Source organism: Bactrocera tryoni, chromosome 3 (genome assembly GCF_016617805.1).
Source record: "Bactrocera tryoni isolate S06 chromosome 3, CSIRO_BtryS06_freeze2, whole genome shotgun sequence".
In the NCBI taxonomy this organism is placed as follows: domain Eukaryota; kingdom Metazoa; phylum Arthropoda; class Insecta; order Diptera; family Tephritidae; genus Bactrocera; species Bactrocera tryoni.
The window spans coordinates 79,948,684-79,961,296 of record NC_052501.1 but is presented as its reverse complement, the minus strand read 5'-3'; the positions used below and the strand labels follow the sequence as shown (position 1 = coordinate 79,961,296).

The 12,613-nt window shown below is 31.9% G+C and overlaps 1 protein-coding gene and 1 non-coding gene across 7 annotated transcripts in view; one reads left to right on the top strand and one right to left on the bottom strand.

Moving 5' to 3' along the window:
- LOC120770192 (NAD kinase) overlaps positions 1–12,613 on the top strand; it is a 49,227-nt gene that overhangs the window by 15,524 nt on the left and 21,090 nt on the right. The window contains exon 2 of one of the 6 annotated variants that reach the window (XM_040097423.1): positions 8,343–9,223. The exons of 4 other annotated variants lie outside the window; for them this stretch is intronic. In XM_040097423.1, coding sequence (XP_039953357.1) covers positions 8,625–9,223 — 599 coding nt within the window. In that variant the 5' untranslated portion in view covers positions 8,343–8,624. Of the gene's footprint in view, positions 1–8,342; positions 9,224–12,613 lie in introns of those variants that run through there. One more of the 6 variants, XM_040097424.1, reaches the window with a different exon arrangement.
- Trnad-guc lies at positions 11,473–11,544 on the bottom strand. Its single transcript has one exon. It is a non-coding gene; the product is annotated as a tRNA-Asp (tRNA).

Genomic DNA, 12,613 nt, shown 5'->3' with positions numbered 1-12,613 from the left:
TTTGTTAATAAATCAATCTTACGGTACCTGACGCTGTGCGCAATTTGATGTGAAGTGTTTGGTTTTTTTTGGAGATCCGAGCGCGGTGTTTACCCTAGCTGATTCAGTCTTTGTTTACTATTGCTGTTATATCCGGAAGAGATGTGTGACGTGCAAATTATTTATGCTTAAATATTACGCTTTTATAGAAGTTTCGAAATTGTTCGCTTGTTTCCTTTCTTCAAGCCGCTCTTTAAAGTGTTTGGTTGCGAAATTTTCATTTTAAGTTCAATTTTCACATCAAAAATTAATGTTTGTGAAAAGCTTGCATCTGGTGTACCAAATTTTGAAGGTGATTGAACTGGTCACATTTATTAGAGATGGACATAACAATTCGTTGTTGTAATAATCAATAAAATATCACTATTTGTGTGGTGCAATAAAAAGAAGTGCTGAGCGTTAGAATCAATTTAGAAAAGCAAATTGATTTACTAAATGCTAGGCATCATTACAGCATTGTATCACTTTCTCTTCTCAAAATTTCCTTACTCTAATCAGTACTTATTTTATTGAAAGCAATACTAATTATTATTTTATTAATCGAAGAAGTCTTTTGAATAAACTTCGATATTGCTACTAATCGATTAATAAAAAGTGAAATAAATTCTTAAAAATTGCTACTGTAGTGGTTTTAATCGATTAATAGTCTATTGAAAAAACGAATAGCGATATTTATCAATTAATCGAAAAAAAAGTCTGTTAAAGAAACTGCGATAGCGATTCTAAACGAAAAAAAAGTCGATCGAGATATTTATCGGATAAACTGTAATATCGATATTAATCAATAATTGGAATGAGAAGTCTTTTGAAGAAACTGCGACAGCGATTCTAGTCGAACAAAAGGCCTACTATTCACTCCGATATTGATTTTACGGTCGATTAATCAATCGAGAGGTCTATCGGATAAACTGTAATATCGATATTAGTCAACTAATCGAATAAAAAGTCTATCGAATAAACTGCGATATCAATATTAATGGAACGAAAAGCCATCGAATAAGATGCCTTTGGAATAAACTGAAATACCGATATTAATCGGTTAACTGAACGAGAGGTATATTAAGTAATTTTCTATATCGATATGCATCGATTAATCGAACGAGAAGTGTTTAAGAGTGATAGTCGATATCGATATGTATAGATTAAATGGTTTAGTAGTATATTTAATGAATTATGTTATCGATATTAATCGATTAATAAACTACAAATCTACTCAATAAACTGCGATACTGATTTTAATCTATCAATCGAGCGAAAAGTCTATTAAATAAAATTTAATATCGATTAATGTAGTATATTTAGGGCATTGCGCTATCGATATTTGTTGATTAATAAACGATAAGTGTACTCAATGAACTTTAATACTGAGTTGAAACGATTTATCGCACGAGAAGTTTATTGAGTAAAGGTCTGTATCGATAAATATTTCTTAAATGAACTAGTAGTATATTTAGTGAATTACGTTACAGTAGAGGCCCGCTGATCCGGACATAGCCTAATCCGGATTAGACTGTAATCCGGACAGGGTTAAAAAATTCAAAATTTCTATTATGTCCCTTGTAATCCGGACCGACATTCTCTATCCGTATTCTCTAATCCGGATCACATGTTTATTATTCACTACATTCGCTTTTATGTTTTATTGGTTTAAGTTTTTTTCGTTTTTTTGGAACATGTGTATTATTTGTTATAATAAACAAACAGAAATTTATAAATATTTTTTCATAATACATAGTTCTGATATGTATGTCTTTGGTAATCCGGATTTCCTTATATTCCGGATAGGGGCCGGTTTTAATTGATCCGGATTAGCGGGCCTCTACTGTATCGATATTAATCGATTAATAAACGATAAATCTACTCAAGAAACTGATATACTGATTTTAAACGATTAATCGCACGAGAAGTCGCTTGAATAAATTGTGTTATTGATTTATCGACAATAGAACTCTGCTTTTTGAATAACTACGTTATCGATTTATCGACAATAAAACTCACCGCCTAATTCTGTTATACAACTGCGTAGCAGAACTTAACCTGTCGTAAGTCGAAAAAACCCCAATTCTCTTGGTCAGTGAAACTATATTTTAGCCATTAATTAGAGCATAAAAAGCTCAGCCGGTTGCACAAACATGACATGGTGGTTTAAGAGCCAACGAACTAGCGGCGAAGTCAATGCCAAAACAATTTCAAACCACGACTTAGCGAACATGAACTTTATGATTTTTGAATTGTTTAGGTATGCGTGTTTATATAGAAATATGTATAAATGGATGTATGTATGTCCTATTATATGTAGTATGTATAATATGTATGAATGTACATATGTATATATGTATGTATGTACACCATGTGGGTCTTTATGACTGTTCAAGTGTTTAGGGGCTATTGGAAAGCGTTATTTGCCTGATTTCATGCATGCACATATGTACATATGTACTTATGTACATATATAATATAATATGCTTGCATGTTTTCATTTAAATTGATGTCAATACGAAGAATGCGCAGTTCTATGCAAATTGATTTATACTTGACATCGATTTTTGGTCAAATGGACGTACAAATTATAATGTACATGTGTGTATGTGTGTCCATGGGTAGAGAAAACTTAGCTAAGCAAAGTTTCTAAGTACTTAAGTGGGCACCATTAAGTGCCTATCAGATAAACACTGAAATTACTCAGAGATTGAACAAGTATTAACGGTATTGAAAAACAATTTCAAGCAAGTTACAGTTATTAGACGGGATAATGGGATAAAAGTTAAGCAAAACCGCTACTTTTCCGCTCAAAACAGCCAAGCAGCGGCAAACTCGTACCGCTTTAATGCAAACTAACTAAACATTTCCTATAAATTATAACTAGAACACTTTGAACTCTCAATTAGTTGCCGGAACTATAATGAAAAGTATAATTTCATGCATCACACATACTTTATATGTATGTATGTATTTGTTATGCTAGAAATACAATTCGCAATGCCTTTTGTATTTCAAAAAATTCGCTTCTAGTCCATAATATAATGCAAGCACTTAATAAGACCCTCTACAAAATTTTAGAATGTCAATAACTCGTACAATGACACGACGTTAGACAATGAAATTTGCCATTAAATACGAATATCTTTAAGTATATGCTACTTGTATCTGTATGCTTATAAAAAATACCCGAAAATTCGGTAGTCAAATATGCATAAAGCGTAAACTTAGTAGCTTTTGACCATATTAACTAGTAGTTAGACGCAAAGTAAATGTATAGCGGTGAAACCGGTTCATTTTTGCGGCGCCTAACGCTAATTAAGTACACTGAGAGAATTTTAATGCGAGGTTGAAGTATGATTTTTGCACATACAATCATACTGACACCTGCTTATAGTCGAACTTAATATTTTTTCTTTGGTATAATATGCCTAAATGACTTAAAATGGAAGACTGTAGGATTACTAAGATCTAGTGATGGCTCAAATTAGTTATCATATCCAAAATATATTCAAATCAAAAGTTTTAGTAACATTTATTAATCGAAATCGAAATCAAAAAGACTTTATAATTCTTCACCATAGCATTCGATTAATCGAAAATAAAGTCTGTAGACTACACTACTATATTGAATTTCGTACGCTAATCGAAACATAGATCAATAAAAATCATTGCTTCATTGATTTTAATCGATTAATCGAAATTAAAATCGATTAATTATCTGCGATGTCGATTAATTAATCGCAAAGTAAGTGTTTAGAACACTCTACTGTATTGAATAAAAGTCATTGCATTAATTATTTTCATCGATTAATCGCAAGAGAAGTCAATAGCAATAATTTATTTATCGATTTGGATCGATTAATCGAAAGTAGTTTATAAAATTGAGTTTAATCAATTATTTGAAAGAGAAAAAATCATTGCTTTATTGATTCTAATCGATTAATCGAAAGAAAAGTGAATCAAATTCAATGCGGTTGTAATTGATTATTCGTCTATAGAACTCTTTGCAGTATTAAGTTTAGCTCATTAGACCAAAAAATAGGTCAATTTAAATCATTGCTTTATTGATTTTAATCGATTATTTGAAGGAAAAGCTTATGAAGTTCACTGCAATGTTGATTCCAATCGAGAAAACATTTGATAAAATTCAATATTAAGTTCATAATAATCAATTTGTAAAAACAGATATTTTTAAAATTCATAATAATCGAAACAGAAAATAATAGAAATAACTGCTTAATTTTGATCAAAAGGAAATATAATTAATTACTCTATTGATATCAGTCTACTAATCGAAGGGAAATTCTATAGAACTCACTACGACGTTGATTTTAATCGATTAGTCGAAAGAGTAGTGTGTATAATTCACTTATATATTGATTATAATCGATTAATAAACGATAAGTCTACGCAATAAACTGCGATACCAATATTAATCGATTTATCGAACGATTAGCCTTTTGATAAAATTGTAATAGCTATATGAATCGATTGACCGCATGAGAAGTATTTTGAATATATTCATGTGCTCCAGCGAGAACTGATCATAAATCACTGCTTTATTGATTCTAATCGATTTATTGAAATTGTGATATCGATATGAATCGAATAATCGTTTGAAAGGCATTTTTAATATAATGCGTTATCGATTATATTCACATGGAACAGCGAGAAGGTATCGTAAATCACTGCTTTATTGACTTCAATCGATTTATCGAAATTTTGAACGCGATTATAAATCGATTAATCGTTGGAGAAGTATTTTGAATACACTGCGTTATCGATTATATTCACTTCATCATAATTATAAATCACTGCTTTATTGTTTTTAATCGATTTATCGATAGACAAATTTATAGAGTTAACTGCGATATTGATTGTAAACGATTAATCGAAACGAGAGTTTATGGAATTCACTGCTCTATAGCTTTCTGTACATTAAACGAATGATAATATCATATATCATAGTTTTTTACGATACAAATTTTAATCGATTAATCGAAAGCGTATTATGTATAATTCAACAAAAAAATACTTTAATAGACGCCTTTGGTGACACCATCCCTTGAACTTGGTTTTAATGATTTTGTAGCCTCAAAACATTATTCACGTGTTCACTTTAACCTCAAATTTTTTCTTCTTTTGCATTTTTGTGGTCATTTTTGCTACGACATACTTCGCATTGGCATTTTGTTCAAATTATTCGTGTTTTTCTCTCATTAACACACTGAAATATTTATTGCCCCTCGCATATTTGAGTGCATACTCGTATTGCCTGAGATACTACGTTAATACATTATAATGCTGATCGATATCTTAATTGGCATGCATACAAACATACATATACTACATATGTTTATGTGTATGTAGAAATATTTATTGTGACTACTTGCTGTTACCACAATTACCGCCTTGGGACCTTTTCGCGCACGTGCCATCCACTCCGCTTTTGGCAGTTAATGAGATGTATACTATAAGCATGAAATGTTTGTATTTTTTTCGCACACAAAGGTTTTCCCCACAAATTTTGTGATGAATCTTACTTAACACTTTTAAGGTGCGTTATTGGCATTTTTGTTGAATTTTTTTGGGACTTTTTTTGGTTTTTTTTTTTGATTTTTTTTATATAGGTATATTTTTTTTTGATTTTTTATATATTTTTTGAATTTTTTTTATATTTATATTTATTTTTTATTTTTTAATTTTAATTTTTTTAATATTTTTTTTTTAATATTTTTTTTAACTTTTTTTTAAATATTTTTTTTAATTTTTTCTTCTTTTTGTTGTCCATTTTTTATTATTATTATTTTTTTCTGTTTAAGCAGATCAAGGTTATGTATTACAAAGATTCGAATTCGCTTTCATTCGTCTCATACATGTTGTAAACATACATAAAATCTTCACATATTCTCTTTTCCTTTGTTTTCTTGTCTATAAAAATGCGTAAGCTCTACCCGGACCAAGTCGAGCGTTCACGCTTGATGGGATTATTTAACAATTTCTTTAGTGTTTTTGCAATTTTGACATTTTTGTAATGTAAATACATATTTATAACTGTTTTGTATACATATACTTAAATATATACATATATGTACATAGACATATGTATTTATACTGCACTTGTTGCTCTAAGCTCTGCTCGATGTGCTATTTCTGAGCAGTTTTTTCGTACGCCGCCACTTATTTCATACACTCACACATACACACATGCTCACATACATGATTTTTCACTTTCAATTCTTGGCTTCCTCGTTGCAACTAGTGGCAGCTGTTGGCATCTGTGACACAATTGTGTTGCCTCAGTTCATTTATGTAGCTGTTGCTGCTTATTGTTGCAGTTGTCTTCATTCATATTGCTGTTGCTGCTATTGTTGTCGTTGTGCTCGTTGTTGTTGCGCTTGTTACAGTTGTCGTTTTATTGTCGCCTGGAATGTGGCACGACACAGTGGTTGCATGCAACATAATGTGCATTTCAAGTTTCTTTTAATTTTTGTTTATTTTTTATTGTTATTTTTTGTCTGTTTCATAATGCATATTTTTCTTTTTGACGCTTTTACTTTCATTTTTGTGCTTAGCATTGCCGCGGTGGCGGCATGAACTGCTTTTTGTGGTTATTTGCAGTTAGTTTTTCAATGTATTTATTTATTTTGGTTATTATTTTATTATTTTAAGCTTTTTAATTTTTTATAAATTTTCATATTTTTTATTTCATTATAATTTTGTTTATATTTTATATCATTTTTAGTTTTTTATTTAATACTTGTTTTTTATTTTATTTTTATTATTATTATTTTTTTTATATTTTTTTATTATTTTTGTATTAATTTTTCCTATCTTTGTCTTTTATTTTATATAATTTTTAATTTTTTATTATATTCTAATTTAACCTTTTTTATTATAATTTCATTTATTTTTTTTTAATATTTTTTTATTTTGTTTTTTAAATTTTATTTAATTAAATTTTCATATTTTTTTTCCTTTTTTGTTATTTTTATTTTTAATTTTTTTTATTAATTTTTATTTTGTTTATTTTTTTTTACTAATTTTTATTTTGTTTATTTTTTTTTTATTAATTTTTCTTGTTTTTGTTAGCCTTGTATGTGTTTGTTATTCGTAGAAAATTTTACAGCTATGCTTTAATGCATTTATTGCATGCCACAAAATCTGGCTGTGTTGATTTGCATTAATAAATATGTTTCGCACTGTGGAGAATTGCCATATTTTTTCGATTTTCCGCTTTGACTTTCAAAAAGATTGTGGAAAATTAACATCATTCCTAAAAGGTCGCTGTTGCACAGCCATTTTTCTTAGCTGTCATACCAACTGACCGCTCATAATAAAGTTCTTATATGGAAAATTTTTTGATTTGAAGAGATACCTTAACGAAATTTCGCAAGGACAATTTTCTAAGGTAATAACGCAATTACAGAAGAAATTGTTCAGATCGGACTACTATGGCCTATAGCTCCCATACAAACTGGTCGACCAAAGTTAAGTCCTTGTATGGCAAACTTTTTTATTTGCTGAAGTATCTTCAAGAAATTTCGTACATATTCTTGGTCAAGGCAACGCGTTGCAACGCTACAATCTCCGATGAAATTTTTCAGATCGGACTACTATAGCATATATACAAACTGATCGCTCAAAATCAAATACTTGTATGGAAAACTTTTTTAATTGATGAGATATACTAAAGAAATTTGGCAAGGATCATTTTCTAAAGTAATAATGCAATCTCTGAAGAAATTGTCCAGTTCGTACAACTATAGCATATAGCTGCCATACAAACTGATCGATCAAATTTAAGTCCTTGTATGAAAAACTATTTTAATTGATTAGATATCTTAACAAAATTTGACATGATGCATTGTCCAAGGTAACGCTACAATCTCCGACGAAAGGGTTCAGATCGGACTACTATAGCATATATCTGCCATACAAACTAACCGACCAAAATCAAAAGGTCAGCTCTCATTTTCCCTTTACCTTTTTTACAATTACACTTCCAATTTACTATAAAAATACATATATAGAACTAATTTCCGTCTATTAAATATTAAATGACTTGCACTATACTACATATATAGAGATAGAGTAATCAACTTCGCACTCATAAATCATTCTATGCCATCAACTACTAAATAAGAACCACCTGACAGTATTCACATGCACGATAAATGAAAAAAATACGCAGCTAGACGAGCACTTACAGAATCGACATACATACATATTTATATATGTACATATGTACCACCTATGTATAAAAAAATATGTACATATGTATGTATATGAATATAAATTAAAATAAAATCGTAATTTAGCTTATTTTCTACGTGCATATTGACCCAACAACAAATGCATTGTATAAGCAAGTAACTGCTATTTAATAAAATTACATTTAATTGGAACATTAAAGTGCCAACGCAACCGACATTACAAATCAGTGTAAAATAAATATATAAATAATAAATTAAGTAAACAATTTGAAAAATACAAAACAAAAACTTATGTGCGCTTAAGTGCAAGCAATAACAGAAGTTACAAAACAACAAATAATACAAATAAATCAACAACAATAGCCGCCGATTCGTTATCAAATCACAATGACCTGCCTGTCGGACATTGATCTGGCCACTTTGCACAAAAGTCGCCTCGAGGAACGGCTCAATTACAAGTTGGCCTGGGGTGGCGCTACCACAAATTGCCTATCGGCCTATCAACAGCATCATCATCATCATCATCACACCATACAACAACAACATGCACGTATGGATAGTTTTCAAGCAGCGCCGAAAGCCACAGCGCGTTCACGAAACGCTGCGCAGAAGCAGAAACAGCAGCAAAAGTCAACAAAAACACAGCAGCAAAGTGGTGAACGGCAACAACAGCAAACACAACAAACGCTTGACGGTGGTTTAAGCGCGCTGACACGCTCCAGCCCGGAGCGTAATGCTCAAAGCAGTAGTAAATGTGTCACAGATGTGTTGAATGGCAATTGTGTTGAACTCACCGACAAATTACAGCATTTGAATTTACATTTCGACGATGATGATCTGCTGGACAATGGCCACCCTAAAGTGCAACACAAGAGCCGCAAGTGGTGCGCGGCAGGTGGACGCTTCTCGTCGCGCCTGCTGGACGACGATCCCAACTGTAATTACTTTACGGCAACAACACGTCGTCGACGTTCGGGCACATGGCCGTAAGTGTGATTTTTTAAATAATAATTTTGTTTTTGGAAAAATTGTCGAAATTTCCAATTTTTATACTCTAAACAGAATATATTAAATTTACTTCAAATTTAATGGGGAATACTTATTATCAATCGAAAGAGCATTATTTGACATTTATTTTTTTGAATGTATTATCTTTTTCAAATGTTGGAGTCCTATTTTCGATGACTCGTTCGAGCATTTCGACTGGTAACTGGATCACCCTTTATAAATGATCAGCATGACGAGCTCGAGTCGATTTAGCCATGCCCGTCTTTATACTATATGCGAACTAGTCCTTCAGTTTTTGAGATATCGAGCTGAAATTTTCCACACGTGCTTTTCTCTTCAAGTAACTACTGACTTGTCAAAACCGCCGATTTTGGACCACCATAGCATATAGCTGCCATACAAATTGAATGTTCGGAACGAAGTGCTTGTATGGAAAGCTTTCTCAATTGACGAGATATCTTCATTCGGCATGGAGCATTGTCTATATCCTTGGTGTAATCCCGTAAGAATTGTTCAGATCAGACCATTAGCATATACATAGCTGCCATACAAATTGACCGATAAAAACAAGTTCTTGTAAGGAATATATCATATTTGTGAAGGGTATGTAGTTTCGGTCCAACTGAAATTAAGGTTTTTTAGTTTGAATATAAGTATAATTTTTTGGTATGCTATTAGCAGGTGGAAACCGTTTTGTTTTTATTTCCGATGAAGATATTTTATCGATTTTCTAATCATCGACCACTTCAATTATTTGTAAATACAAAATAATCAATATTTTGCAATTTCATAATTGCTCGCAATAATTTACACCAACAACTACGAGTATTGATAAGACATTTTAGTGTGATAACGATATTGTCTACGCGCTAATTGAGTGATTAGGCATAAAAACTCGATTTCATATCTCATTGTAAATATCGGTGATGCCAACTAAAGCAAATTGTACTGTTGGAAATATTTTTCCAGGTTGCCAACTTTCTTAAAGAAAAAACGCAGAAACTTCAAATTTAATAGTAACTGTTTACTTTCATTGAAAGAACATTTTTTGGCATTAATGGTTTGAAGATTATCTCTTCCAAATTTTGGTCGCAGCTACGTCTCAGATGGTCGATCCGTTGAGTCCAATTTTGACTCTTTCGAGCATCGACCGGCCCAAAACGTGAAATTAACTACTCACCGAAGTGTTCTCTAAACAAATCCATTGATTGATGCGATGTGTGAGAAGTGACGCCGTCTTGTTGAAACTTAATGTCGCCGATATCACCAGCTTCAATTTCGAGCACCAAATAGACGGTTATCCTGGCGCTATAACGGTCGCCATTGACGGTTACATAATCATTGATATCATTTTTAAAGAAATATGTATCGATGTTTCCACCGTCCCACATTTTTCTGGAAGAAATGACACCCCTTGAATCTCTTCAGATCGATCTTCGCCCCAAATGCGGAATTTTTGCTTGTTTACATACACATTGAGCCAGAAGTAGGCCTCATCGCTGAACAAAAATTGGCTCGAAAACGTCAGCTATTCTGGGAACTTTTCAAGAGCGCATAGAACGAAGCATTGAAAGGTCGAAGGTCTTCACTGCGTGATGGACGTGGTCTATTCGCTGAACAAAATTTGGCTCGAAAAAGTCGGATCTTCATAGAACTTTTCAAGAGCCCAGTCTCAAGATGGTTGATGGTCTTACGAATTGTACGCTCAGTAGGCTGATTATGTGGACCATAACAACTTGACACAACACACGCATGATCTGTAAAAAAAACTATTGAAAAAGTAACTCTACTTGGATCACCCGTTATTTGAACAAATACATATGTATTGGGAATTGTAAATACATTATATCGACACTCAAAATCATTACAGTAAACACTACGTGCATAGATAAGCATCGGATATTTATTGAGTTGTCAACATTACTCTTTTGCTAACTCATTCTTTTTAATTGAATTTAATAGTTTGAAAAAAAAAAATTAGAAAACGAAATTCCAACGTATAATATTTCTAATTTCTACCTTAGGGTTCCACTATTTATTTACTATACTATACACTATTTGCATATAATTAATTGATATATAAAAAAATATTCGTAAATTTTTACATACATTTATTATATGAATTCATATATTATATTTAAAAAAATCCATATATAATTAAAAAAAATATATATTATTAAAGTAAAATTGTACTCAATTAAAAAAAGTAAGAAACTACTTATTATGACTCCCCGACGGGGAATTGAACCCCGGTCTCCCGCGTGACAGGCGGGGATACTGACCACTATACTATCGAGGACGTGAAATTCCACCAACTAAACTGCGCATAAAAGTGCAGGCGGAGCGACAACATAACTGTACTCAAAGATCGTGTGTTCGCGCACTGTTGTATTTTTAATTCGCAATTTTATCACTCTCTTGCTCTCTAACCTCTAATGCTTGCTCTCTATACCTTAACGCTCAAGCGTTCTGTAAACCAGTGGTCGGCATGAGAGGATCTGTCACTGTGTTGGTGAGCACGAAAAAAAAGTAGCCCAGTGAGAAATTGGAATTAAAATTAAGCAAATTTTATAAATAATTAATAGCATAATGAAAATTAACAAAATGTGTTTCAAGGATATATTCCCTATTATCTTTTAAAGACTTGGAACATAAAAGGCATTGCATGGCACCAAAGGCATTTCGAATCATAAAATATTTCTCGCGGGGCATATTTGATTTTGCGCTATAGCTTTGCGTGATGTTAATTCGTTGATGGCTCGACAACGACTGAACGATAGAGCGTAAGCGTACATGTGAAGTTGGTTTGCAAAATTTTGCTATGAAATGCCGACCACTGCTGTAAACACACACTTCTCTTTAACTCTCCTCAAGTGGCGCTCAAAAACAGCTGTTTTCCATATACTTTATTTACACGCGCATTCGCTTGATTTTTGTACCATTCGATTTGTCGGCTGATAAACCTGACGCTCGCTGGCAAGGCATGAGCATTCATTTGTATCTACGCATTTGTATTTGTGCCACCTTGTTTTGTTTTTCTTCTGACTTCTATGCATAACTTATTCTTAACCTCTACAGAAACTAACTGTTTCTTTTCAATTAATCTTTTTAGTGTCGCTTGTTGTTGCCATCCCCGAGCAACGCTCTAAAATGTTGTCCAAAAAGTTTATATTTATATTTTGTTTTTTTTTTTTTTGCTAAGCGCACACTTAAGTGGCAAAAAATCTACAACGAAAATATTTAAGAAATTAAATGCTTGAAGCTGAAGAGTAAAAAAAGCAAAATTGAAAAATAAAAGAATAATTATAATGAAAAAAAACGTGTACCAGTCAGCGCCAAGCGCCTTTCGCGTCAACTCTGTGCTATTA